The sequence below is a fragment of the Leptidea sinapis genome, chromosome 3 (genome assembly GCF_905404315.1).
Source record: "Leptidea sinapis chromosome 3, ilLepSina1.1, whole genome shotgun sequence".
NCBI classification, from domain to species: domain Eukaryota; kingdom Metazoa; phylum Arthropoda; class Insecta; order Lepidoptera; family Pieridae; genus Leptidea; species Leptidea sinapis.
In genome coordinates, this window is record NC_066267.1 from 10072364 (window position 1) to 10086381 (window position 14018).

The 14018-nt window shown below is 33.3% G+C and overlaps 1 protein-coding gene across 1 annotated transcript in view; it reads left to right on the top strand.

The window, feature by feature from the left end:
* LOC126979617 (receptor-type guanylate cyclase gcy-1) overlaps positions 1 to 14018 on the top strand; it is a 93099-nt gene that overhangs the window by 3748 nt on the left and 75333 nt on the right. Inside the window, exons 3-4 of the mRNA XM_050829048.1 lie at positions 3485 to 3582; positions 8190 to 8324. Of these exons, the coding sequence (XP_050685005.1) occupies positions 3485 to 3582; positions 8190 to 8324 (233 nt within the window). The remainder of the gene's footprint in view (positions 1 to 3484; positions 3583 to 8189; positions 8325 to 14018) is intronic.

Genomic DNA, 14018 nt, shown 5'->3' on the forward strand with positions numbered 1-14018 from the left:
AGAGAACAAGATTCAGTCTCATTAAAACCATGTTAAATTGTCGTTAAATTGTAAGAAATGAAGTCGATTGATTACAATCTACCGTTCAATTGTAATATCACTAGTGAAATTGTAATACCTGCTACATATTATATACCTTTACCACATTAATGTTTTCAATAACTCTATTGAATTTTTAGTATCATGTTGTAAAAGCATATACATCACCCAGAATGTCCTATTTGCTCTGCTGTTAATATTATTGTCTTCTGATATCGAACAGGGATGATCCATATTATATTCAGTGTTACATTTTATTCTATGTCAGATTTATATCACATCACTTCAAGTCACCAATAAATTATTTTTCAACGTTTTTATTCTCCAAACAGAAGGTCAAAATCATCTATACTCCCTAATCGAGTCTCCAGTAGTCAACTCGAGAATACTTAAAGGAACGTGTGTTAAATAACCAAGCGTGACAGCTCAGTCTCATTCATTGTCCACAAATTAAAGTGCTCATTAAATACACTTATATTATTTGACTTTGATTAATAATATATTTTATTGCATATATATATGTTTATACACAGAGAAAAACAATATGTTTTATTGGACCATATGCAAAACATTTAATACAATCTAGATCGTAAAATATACTGTGAATCTCATTAACAGCTCTACCGAATGAAAAAATCACATTTTTAATTAGAAAAGTTAATGAAACCGTCCGAAAGCAAATTGTAATTTTATGTCAACTCTTGTGTTGTGCCAACATATCGTCCGACCCGACGTGCCATAGATTAATATTATTCAGAGCTTCTTCTTTTATAATTCAAATATTCACTTCAATTTTTATTATTGACTTCAAATTTTTTAATAAACGAGTTTGTTAAACCTAAAAAAGCAACCGCTTTATGCTCAAAATTTTGTAGTTTACATTCCTACTATTAAAAGATAGTTTGTTCATATTTTTAGGGTTACTTATTTTTGCACCTTTGCAACTACGTTGTCCGTCTGTCTGTCAGTGAATATAATTTTTTCTCAGGAAAGCCTTACAAAATCAATTCATAAATAAATCAAATACTTGATTAAATCAAAATCTTTGAAAGGCCATACTTTCAACTTTCTTTCTTGAATGAATAAAATTTGTTTGATAGTTGAAGGTAAAAATTATTATCTGTGGTTGTATTAGGTTTGTAGAGTGCGAAACCAATCTCCTAAATATCTAAATAATATTAAAGATAAAGTGTATAATATGCTATTTCATTACATTGCAGCAATTGCGAGTTGTTTCTGTGAACAGGTAGCAAAGAGGTATAATACATCATAGTACAACATGTCTAAGTGGAATACAGGCATTAATTAACGGGATGTGATTTTCCAATACATAAAGCTTGTTTATAAATAAGCTAGTCTTTACTAATAAAACTATTACAGATGATGTTAGTAATTATATTACTGCGAATTCATGAGACTTATAAATGAATTTTAAAGAATTTTCACTTAAATGGAACTTACAGGCTATGTTGTAAAAAGTGGGTTACGAATTTGCATCTTAAAGCGTACAGTAAATACATAGTAATTAAAATAGGTTAAGTAGTTAAGTATATCTTATATATATTTCGAATGTTTTTTTTAATTTTAATATTTTATAAAAATTATAACACTAGTGGGTAGTTATAAAGCACCATCTCATCAAAATCATACCGACGCGGGACGTTCGATGTCAACAGTCGAGGCAAGCCACAGTTGAGTCACTACTTGCTACTCAGTTACTCACAACTCACTATACATTAAGATTACATAGATTCATCGATAACCAGTTCATATTAATATTATACCAATAAATCATACTTATCTGTTGTTGGGTTACTCTGTGTAAGATAAAATCTTATATAACGGGAATGTAAATTAAATGAAAGAGTTATTTAAAAATTCGCTTAAAATATACCATAATAAACATAATACACTACCGTAAATAGGACCACTTATTATGGCTGGATTATTCTGTACCATTGAGGCACAGGACTCATGGACCAGCCATCGCCTCCCTCGATCATATTTTAAGGAAAGGAACAGCCACCACGACGCAACTACTGAACATATTACCAACATCAGTTGTTAAGGAACGGACCTTTTTTAATGCGTAAGCCAAGCGTGTGCAGTAAATTAAAATCTGTACGATAAGTTGGCCAAATTGAACTTCTAGGCATAACATGTAATAAAATTCATTTTCTTGTGACAACTTGTTAAATTTAAAACTGGAATAATATATTTTTAACGATCATGTCGATGCATATATAATACCTTCTATTCGGAAGACAATGTAAAAGTTTTTTTTTATAAAAGAGGGGGCAACCGGGCAAGAGGCTCATGGGATGGGAGTGGTGAAGCAACCGTCCATGGACATCCGCAATAACAGGTGTCAAGAGATGTGTTACCAGACTTGAAGGAAGTCGTGTGTTCTATTCTTAAAGGTCCCTAAACAGCAGCCGGTTATTGATTCCATAAAGTGGCTGTGCGAGGCAAGAAATTTCTTGCAAAACGTGCGGTATTGGAATGCCAGACTTCAACGTGATGCGGGTGGTATTTTAACTTTTTACGTAATGTCCGGTGGTGGAATTCAACCGCTGGAATCAAACAGCTTCTCTGAGCACTCCCCGTGATAAATACGGTAGAAGATGCAGAGAGATCCCACATCTCTACGCAACGCCAAAGATTCAAGCTGATCGGTAATAATAAAAGGTAACAGTTGGGTTCAAGATAGAATAATAAAACAACAGAAAACAATGACGTTTAAAATAAAGGTATCATTAATTAGGTATGTCACCAATTTGAAAATAATGTGTAACTAATTAACTGGTAGATTAACATAGACATAGACACCATAATTATACTAGTATACTACTATATATACTACTATATATACTACTATATATACTACTTTGTAAACTTAGTTATAATCACGGACTAGTAAAACTCGTCCGTGGGTATAATATAATATTTCCGAAACTATATTTGCATTTTATCGTTCAAAGTAATCTGGAATTTAGCAACCATTTTATATTAAATAATATTAATACCATCTTTGTACTTCAGAAGAGGCCGATTTGCGCTATAACCTTCGATATCGAGCTATTTATAACGGTTCAGGAGAAGCTTCTGAAGATCAAGTATATTTTTTTTATGAAAATAAGGGACGAGACGAGCAGGACGTCCACCTGATGGTAATTGATATGCCTTACCCATTACAATGCAGTGCCGCTCAGGATTCTTAAATAACCCAAAAATTCTGAGCGGCTCTACAATTGCGCTCGTCACCTTGAGACATAAGTTGATAAGTCTCATTTGCCCATTAATTTCACTAGCTACGGCGCCCAGACCGACACACAGTAATGTTGGCATAGTATTGTTAATATAGTTAAAAGATTTGTTTCGTTTGAATAAATGCATCTTTATAATATAAATACAAATATAAAGATAAAAAATATTTTTATACTAGGTGAGCAGAGCCACGGAACTCGGCAAGCTGGTAACGCGGCTGCAGCAAGAGAGATCTGAAGTAGCCTTCTTCATTTTCACAAATGGCAGTACGCTCAGGTAAACCATATTTTAATAACACTAAAAGGTGACTATTATATTATATTCATGTCATAATGGGAAAAATTTAGGAGGAAATAAACGCGTACATTAATGTTTCTGTTAAGGATAAAATAGCCTTTTAGGGAGCCCATTATGATTTAGTGATGCACGTATTTTTGACAGTTTCAAATCAAATCAATTTAAATTAAAATTTATCATAGCTTCATTAGTATAATTCAAATTAACTTTAACATAAAAGGCTTAAATTATGCGCTTTTGTATTGTCATTTTAAATATTTAATTTAAATCGCTGAATCTACCATATTTTCGGAAAAAGTAGATCTCACTAGAAGAACATCCAAGAAACTCAACAGCGACTCTTTTAAATCAATGAGTGTTTTACTTAATGGCTACAATATTAGTATATAGCAAATTAGTTTGTAAGGTGTTGCATCCAATATATGAATCATATTCAAATCCAAAATGCGTTTTGAATGTCAAATATTTCGAAAAAGTAGTAAAAAATAAATTATTTAAATATAAATTGTATTGTATCTTCTTCTCCTTCTTTAGCCGTTCTCAACCACTAAGGTGTAGGCCTCCTTCAGCTTATGCCATCTTTTCCGGTCCTAAGCAGTTTCCAACCACTTTGTTTCGCTAGTCTTTTGATATCGTCTTTTCTCACCCCACGGTCTCGATTCTATCAGTGCCTTGCACCACGAGCCATGTTTGCGGGCGACATGGCCAGCCCAGTCCCATTTCAATTTCGCAACACATTTGGTTACATGACTCACTTTGCTCTGCTCTCTGACCCATTCGTTTCTTTTACGGTTTCTCAGTGTAACTCCTACCAGTTTTCTCTCAATTGCCCTTTGAGCCACCTGAAGTTTGTGGAGGATCTCCTTAGTAAAGACCCAAGTCTCAGACATATTTTAAATCAAAATATGGATTCACAACAGTAAATTATTATATATTATAATATATATTGAATGCATCAAACTTAGCTTAAATTCATTGTTTGTATAAGGATGCTTCGTGAACATAATTGTTGTGATCACTGTCATAATTAGTAATTAAACAAATAAATGATTTATTCAGTATAACATGTCGACAAGCATTCGTTTTAAATCAAACATCAATTAGCGTCGCTAGTCAATATTAATGATAATTTATTATGATGCGTGACACGCACTTTTAAAACTGCAACTAATTTATAAAAAGCAAATAACCCATGATATATCTACTATCGCTTTCATAGATGCAGCTTCCAAACAAGTTCCTAATTCAAAATTCAAATAAATTTTTGGTCGATGACATTTTTCTTATTGTTAAGGCGTCTATCCTGTCTCTTACAAAAGTGCATAAAATCGAAGAGAAAACAACACACTTGATTACGGATTACGTATTAACGCCTTCTGGAATAGAGAGCTTAGTTTCTCATACTACCTCGCAATAGCTGAGGATTACTGAGAGCGATACTGACCTTTACGGCCGAGCAATGTGTGAAATTAAACAAACCCAATCGATCTTAGATAAATGCCAACAGAAGAGCGTACCAATGGTTGTTCTTGCTTGAAAGTAAGAAAGTCTTTAAGAATATTTCAAAATAAGTTTCTTCTGAACTTATGCGCTTTCGTCTTAAAGTTCAGAGATACGATCTATTAACCAGTTCAAGAATAGACTGGACAAACATTTGGAAAATTCAAAGTACTTCCACAATTGATATAGACGAATCAAAAAGCTGCTTTGTCTATTATAAATAATACTCATCATTCTGCAAATTCTCCAGGTGCAGGTGTGTGTCCTGTGAAAAATAATGTAATTCTTCAAGAACGCATAATAATTTACATTTCTTATTAAACATTTATAAATACACTCTTATTTTGTATATGCAATTTAACAACCATTTTATGTTTCACAATATTAAAACCATCTTTGAACTTCAGAAGGGGTTGATTTGCGCTATTTATAACCTTCGATATCGAGCTATTTATAACGGTTCAAGAGCAGCTTCTTAAGATCAACTATATAATATATTCTGCTTATGGACAATCTATGAATGCAATAGGAGTATTTTGCGACTTAACAAAGGCATTCAACTCTATCGATCATCCTTTTATTTCAAAACATTATTACTTTATGGTTCATTTACACTTCATAATGGTTTTCAAAATAGAGCTTTGAATCTTGCTGATAATCCATACTTAGAGAATAGAAGAAAATCAGTCGATATTAATGGAGTGATAACTACTGAAGCTGCAATGGGAATGGGTTACCATAGGTTCAATTTATGGGTCCTTTTCTATTCCTCATTTATATAAACAATCTAAGATAATAGTTAGTTAAGTTATAAAACGTGTGTGACATTGTTTTGGTTTGTAAACGAAATTTCATTAACATTTCAGTAGCGAAAAATAATTATTTTGAGCATCATTAAGTTATTGATAATGTCTTACTTTGATTTTTAACAATAATCTTATGCTTAATACAAATAAAACTAAACACGTTAATTTTGCCCTTCCAAATATAATGACAGACATACAGCGTGACTCTTATAGAAGCAATGAAGAAGAGAAGCTAGCAAATAATGTACATCTTTATATATCAAAAAAAGAGAGCAAAACGGGAATACGGGAATTCACAAAAACACCTTAAAATTAACATTTTTACGTTTGAGTCACACTACAAAACTGTTCTATTGTATGCACATTGAAATAAAAATAGTCTTAACAAAGTGTCTGTGACACATAACATAAATAGGAGATGCAAGGATAAATATACGTATAGTGCCATTCTTCCAAAACACATTGCAGACTCATAAACCTACTAAGCTAGAGGTCCCGGGTTCGAATCCCGGTAGGTGCAAGCATTTATATGATAAATATGGATGTTTGTTTCCGAGTCATGGATGTTTAAATGTATTTATGTATGTTTATATGTATTTATGTATGTTTATGTAAGTATATTGTATTAAATACTAGCTGACCCGGCAAACGTTATTTTGCCATATAAAGTATAATTCACGCGATAGTTTTATAAGTAATAAAATATTGCCTATATTATAGCCTGTACATCATTTTGTTCTTTTGTTAATAGTTTTTGCAGCGCACGCAAAAATAGGTTTTCGATTTTACACCTTGTGTTACAAAATAGCAATTTTATTACGGATCCCTTATTTTGAAAAAAAAAAACATAGCCTATAGCCTTCCTCGATAAATGGACTACCCAACACTGAAAGAATCATTCAAATTGGACCAGTAGTACCAGAGATTAGCGCGTTCAAACAAACAAACAAACAAACAAACAAACACTGCAGCTTTATAATATTAGTATAGATATCGTTGTCTTGCAACCCATAACACAGGCTATATATGCTTAATTTGGGGCAAGATAATTTGTGTAAAAAGTGTGTCATTATTATTATTATAAAATAAAAAAACAAAGGTACATAAAAAATGTAAATATATAATAATTTTTAAGTGAAATCTACTCGGAAAATTTTATTTAACAGCCAGATGAGTACATAAGTTGTGGAACTGTTTGGTCAGGCGAGTAATATCACCACTTGTTACTCTTTTCATAATGACGACCCACATAGCTGAATGGTAAGCGACCCTGACTACTAAGCTAGAGGTCCCGGGTTCAAATCCCGGTAGGTGCAATCATTTATATGATGAATATGGATGTTTGTTTCAAAAAAAAAATGTTAAGCTATTGTTATTTAATGCAGTTCAGGACACTCAGGTCCTAATCCCGCATCGTTCATAAATTTTGGCACAAACAAAACTTTGCTTGGAAAATGTTGTCAAAAAGTACAATGTAAACTTTGCCTTTGATATTATTGTAGGCGCTGTAGGTTACCTTCACACTCGAACGAATTTGTAATAACAGTTCACGACTTTTTAATATTTTCCTTCACTTGTGGTTTATATTCATCTTATTTCGTGTATCTAGGCCCTGCTTTTTAAAATATTAAGCCGTACTTATTGATTTGAAGCTTGATATTTTTTCATATTAACTACACCAGAGACGCTAGAATTTCAAATTAATTTATACTATATTGCCTTATATATTTGATGCGTCATTCTTTCTTCACTCATTCGCTCCACGTGTGCAAACCATTTCAGCATTCCTTTTTCAGTCCTTGTCATAACATCCTCTTTCAAACCACAGCGCGCTCGTATTACCGCATTCGGAATTCTATCAGTCAGTCTTACCCCACATACTACGCATTATATAGTTTGAGAGAATGTTCAAAATACTATCTTCGCGCCTCAATAAGGCTACTGGAAACCCAAGCGCTGGCAGCTATTTCGTTCAACGGATCAGCCTTGCTATCCAACGCGGTAATGCTGCCAGTATTCTTGGTACGCTTCCACGTAATGATAGTTTTAATTTTATGTAGTCGTAGTATTGTAAATATAGTTATAAGATTTATACTTGAACCAAACACATAATATATTGAACAAATAGTCTTTATATACGCATAGAGGGACAGATGTATAGATGGAAAACAAAGTGATTTTAAATGAAAGAGAAGGAGAGGATATGTATTCCTTATAGTTGTACATTGATGAATATTAATTAAATTAAATAAAAAATAAACAATAACTTACTGTGTACAGGTCGAATCTTACCCAGCGGTTCTCTAGCACGGACAGCGCTTTGGAGCAGATGGGTGATTTGCCGCTACTGGTCTTTAAGAACAGACAGATGCCTGTGGACGGAGCTGGTTTTCTGGAGGAGTTGTCTGACCTAAGGTAAGCTTTTATAAGAATATCAAATATTCTAGCGTCTATGTAGAAATTATTAAAGCTCTAAAAAGCTCGCTAAGAAAATCTTGCAGTTAGTTACATTTCTATCGAGCAATAGAATTGTTAATTGACATCGTTGGGGCTCCCCCCAAACCCACATTGTTGGCAAAAGAGGGAAATAAGTCATAGGCTCACATACAACAGCAAAAACTCATGTACATCTTGTAATTAGTTATTTATCTATCGAGCAATAGAATCGTTGAATAGACGTCGTTAGGGATACCCCCAAACCCCTTATTGGGCAATGTGGAATATTAGGCATAGGCACTGTCAGGTAACGGTATGATTAAAACATTATTATAATATAAATACTTAAACATATTATTACATATATAGACATTACTCGGAAATAAACTATATAATGTGTAGTATGTGTGGGGTAAGACTGACTGATAGAATTGCGAATGCGGTAATACGAGCGCGCTGTGGTTTGAAAGAGGATGTTATGACAAGGACTGAAAAAGGAATGCTGAAATAGTTTGGTCACGTGGAGCGAATGAGTGAAGAAAGAATGACGCATCAAATATATAAGGCAAGTGTGTGTGGGCAAGTCGGTCGCGGGAGACCTCGTAGAATATTCGTCGACCAAATTGGGGACGTTTTGAGAAAAGGAGTGGTGCGAAGCACCCGCAACCGGCGAGCATGTATGAAAAGAGTAATGAATGTAGAGGAAGCGCGTGACGGTTTGTAAGGATAGAAGCAAATGGCATTCTATTGTCTCTGCCTACCCCGACGGGAACAAGTGTGTGTGTGTGTAAACTATATAAGAACTCGTTTTCATCTAAGTTTCTATATAAAGACATATAATTATAGCGTTGCGATTCAAATTATTTTTACACTCTTATAATCGGATGATAAAGCTTTACGGTGGTCACCTATTGATGCGTCGATTACTCCAAAAAGTTATCCGGTCAGGTGTAAGTCAGACGTCATACACGAAGGTTTACCATCGTAAAGCATAGAATTCCATATAACTCTAAAATTCTTTCGTAAAAAAAAAAACATTTTATTATCTGTTTTATTAAGCGACTTCAAAAGGAGTTCTCCATTCGATCGGTATTTTTTTATGTATGTTCTCCGATTACTCTGAGATTTATAATCTAATATACGTAATTCTGCCAAGCCAAATGTAATAGTAGGTACCTACACTCGCCACGCGTGACAAATAATAGTATTTCATTAATAATAAATGTAAACGTTTGCATAAGCTAGGTGTATTAAATAAATTGTTTAGTTATTTGATACTTTTCAGTTTTGAAAGTCGATTTTATTAAACGTAGCTTTTTATATTATAGTAATTATAGGACGATACGGCATGGGTACCAACAAAAAGAGCGCACAGACCTTTACTAAAGTGATTTTGCTGCGGCCTGCAGTAATCAGTGTACATTCGTTTATCCTCATCTTCAGGCTTATAATAGTTTCATCGATATTTAGTAGCTATTACTAATTGTGACAGTAATCACGATCATCATGTTCACGAAGCATCCTTACACAAGCAATGAGTTTGACACACAAGATTTTTGAGACACAAGCTCTGAAGGTTGATGCATCCTACATACTTTATATTTATACATTTAATTATTTATTACTTTTCATGAAATAATTTATATTATTTAAACAAGACTCATATATTGGATGCAGCAGCTTACAAACCAATTTGTTATGTATATTACAGCCATTGTCAAATACTACTCAATTTGATTGACAACAGTGGCTGTTGAGTTTCTTGTATGTTCTTCTCATGAGCTCAACTTATAACGATGATAATATGGTAAATTCAGTAATTTAATAGAAATATTTGTAGTGACGATTCAAAAGCGCTTAGTTTGAGCCTATTTGAATAAAGTTTATTTGACTTGACTTGACTTGACTTGACTTGACTTGACTTGACTTGACTTGACTTCACTTGACTTGACTTGCCTATATTATATTACTTATGCTGTATAATATAGCAATACACATACTGGCACATAGTTCAACGGACAGATGGCCGTTGGGACAGTAAAGTCCTCGAATGGCGATCGCGTACCGGAAGACGCAGTATTAGTAGGCCCCCACAAGATGACCGACGATCTGGTCAAGATCGTCGGAATACGTTGGATCAGGGTAGCGCAAAACCGATAGTCAAGGAAATCTTTGGGGGAGGCCTTTGTCCAGCAGTGGATGTCTTCCGGCTGGTGATGATGACACACTCTGTCAAAACTCAATTTTCCCAAACAGATACAGCCCGCTGACAGATATATAAATATAGGTTCGATGTTCATCGGTAAAAGATTAAAAACACCTACAGTAGGGAAATAAATTATCTGCTAGGAAAAGTTAGAAGACGTTGTTTACGTAGAGAGAAAATCAATAGTGTTGAAACTAAGCAAGCACTTGCACCAACTGCAACTTCGATCAGCTATAATTACCTCAATACAAACAGAGTCGCCTAGATCAAGTAATTAATCTTACTTTACAGTGAACAGCTTCTTTCAAGACACAGGCATATAAGGTCGCACAGAGCTAGTAGCCATAGAAAATGGCACTCTCATTGGGCAAATATATGCTCAAGAGATTCTCAATGAGTATGCAGGGCCGTATTTATCAAATATGGGTGATGGATCGATGCTGATGCATGATAATTCCCGGCCACACTCGGCTCATATCGTACAAGAGTATATTCTGGAGGTTGGTATCAGCGTGATGGCTTGGCCATCAAGAAGTCCTGATCTCAACCCGACTGAACACGCTTGGGATGAGCTTGGGAGGCTAGTCAGAAATCGCAGACCACCACCTACTACCCTCAGGGCACTAAAGCAGGCCCTGGTAGAAGAATGGGAGAATATTCCCCAGCATCGGCTCCGAAACCTAGTGTTCAGTATGCCGAACCGGCTCGAAGCTGTAATCAGAGCTCGAGGAGGCAATACCAGTTATTAAAAATTAAATAACATGTAATACATTTTAGTTGAATTTTTTTACACTAAACTAAAAGGTCTTTTTTCATTGTTTTATCTTTTTTAAGTTAAAAATGTTACTAATGTATAATTTTAGTTTCTAAGAAATAAAGCCTATAAAATTTGCATCAAAACGTATTTAATCTTAAATCTCTACCTTCTATGGTTAAGAAGAAAAATTAATTTGAAAAGTGTGATACTTACTTTTGCAGGCCAGTGTATATAAGAAATCCTTGTGTGTCCTGATAGAATAGGTTTTATTTCGATTTGTGTTCTATAATTATTTTTATTTCCATTATTTGTGTTGTATGGACATATTTTCTATGAGAGAATTTATTGACGCACGGCTTGGCAGTTCTGCTGTGAAACAATTTCATTATTACAATAGGGATATATGGTATAACCGTTGGAATCTGATATATTTCTTGGCATTACTCATCATTTGCATTTTTTATTTATTCTCGAGAGTCTAGTTTAAATAATTCAACAATATCTAAGTATATTTTTCAATAAACCTTTAAGAAGATTGGATGTTAAGTGTAAAGTAAGATTAATTACTTGATCAAGCTGTCTACGTTTACATTTCAGGCGATTGAAACTTATTGTCCGAAGCGATTGCTTAGTTTGAACACGTATTGTATATCACTGTATACAATCACAATGCTAAGATACTTATTGCCATTGCTTTTGATTGTATTGTAAATCTTTGTAGGAAAGAAAGAGAGAAAAATAATTTATCCATAAAGTGAAAATAACACTTACGAAGTTCAGAAATTTTACCACCACTTCAGAAAAGTGGAACTTCTAATGAGAAGTAGTCAAGAGAAGCCAAGATACTCATTAGCTCTCTTTTTACTGTCTTATTCATAATGACTTAGCGGAGATTTAAAACATCGCTTATATACGCTTGTTAAAAAATGGTATTCATAATCGCATATTAGAGCGAAAACGCTCATTATCTCTTCGATAAAGCTGACGTGACTTATGGTAGCTAGCACCCTTCTATAAACCTATTTTAAGCACTCGAACGCAATAAAACATGGCCGACATCGATCGGCTGTTCGATAAATAATGTGATAAATAGCTTCCCGCTCAAAGATGTTGGATATCCGTCATAAATTGACAACCAACAGACTTCCAAACGTTGATTTTTGAAGTTTGAAATTATTCTGACATCGACTTTTGACAACTGACAAACCATTGACCTTGAAAAGATGTCTGTTTCCATTGACAGTTCCTCATTAAATTAGTTAAAATATTTACTTTTGTACGAAATGGCAACATTGCGTACTTTGGAGACGTATTAGTTATGGGAGATTTATCTAACGAATATGAATAAGGAATTTTATCGAACGTTCGATAGGCCTTAAACACGTTATAACTAATATAGCTTTATACCTTCGAAAAGCGATTTATTATGAATAAGGCAGTTAGTCTGTACTTACAGTTTTATCCCCTTATTCATAATGGTCCGCTAACCTTAAACAGCCGCTTAGGAGTGTTTTTTCTCATTCTGACTTAGGTCAATAGAAGAAGACAGAGTGAGAATAAGCAATGCTTTAAGTTACCAGACAATTATGAATAAGGGGGTTAGGATATTACATTACTTATACTTTATACAACGTATGTAAAGTAACGCATACAAATTATTCAAATGTTTTGACTTACTCATGTAAGATAAAAAGCGGCCAAGTGCGAGTCGAGAACATTGTTTTTATATATAACCTCGTTAATAATATAATGTTTGTTTTTTAACTCACGTTTTACCTTTAGGCGGTTAATGTTTTTGTGACCTTTGACACTATGACCCAAGTTCACGTCACATTATAGGTGCGTCACATACACGTCAGAATCCATTTAAAGAAGTAGAGACATGAATGACTTAACACGTTGTGGCGAGGATAATTCAAATATGTATGCATTGTTATATTTCATTCATAAAATTATTACCTACTAAAAACCACTACAGGGAAATTATGAGTTTATAAATAGCTTTGCTATTACAATAATTTGTTGGTTAAATCCGTTATGTATTTATTTCCTCTGAATGCGTGTAAACTAAAGTTCATTTATAAACACAGTATTGGCTAAAGAGTAAGATTTTTTTTTCGAGTGTATTACTTGAATAAAATACTGCACAATAGTGTATTATACACTATACAACATTTATTTATGTTTGGGTAACCAAAAATTATAATTATTTTTTTCTCTCATAAAAACCACGATATTGGCGCAAATTGCCACCTACCGTCAATAGTCGGCAACAATTGATATTTATGTTTTAGTTTATCATTAAAATGAATATAATTGTTATAGATATATCTGAAATATATTGGATTTAATTACAAATAGCTAATTGTAAACACGAAACCGTTATTTATTAAGGTTTGATAATTAATGACACTGTTTTGAAGATGTTTGATGTTTCATTTATTGTTAGAATTAATATCATTATTCTGTATCAAAATTTATTATTGTTTGCAATAAGTATTAATTGCATTTCGAATCTTGCTTGCAGCGCCATCTTCTTACTGACTAATGTTTATTTAAATTTAATGAACAAACCGTATTATATAAATCATTTAAAGTTCTTTAAATTCACTAAACTTTTATTATAAACATTAAGCTGTATTTAGGAATTATTAAACAGTACCTAAATTTTTTGATTGTTTAAAAGAAATTGTATCTACTTTTATTTATT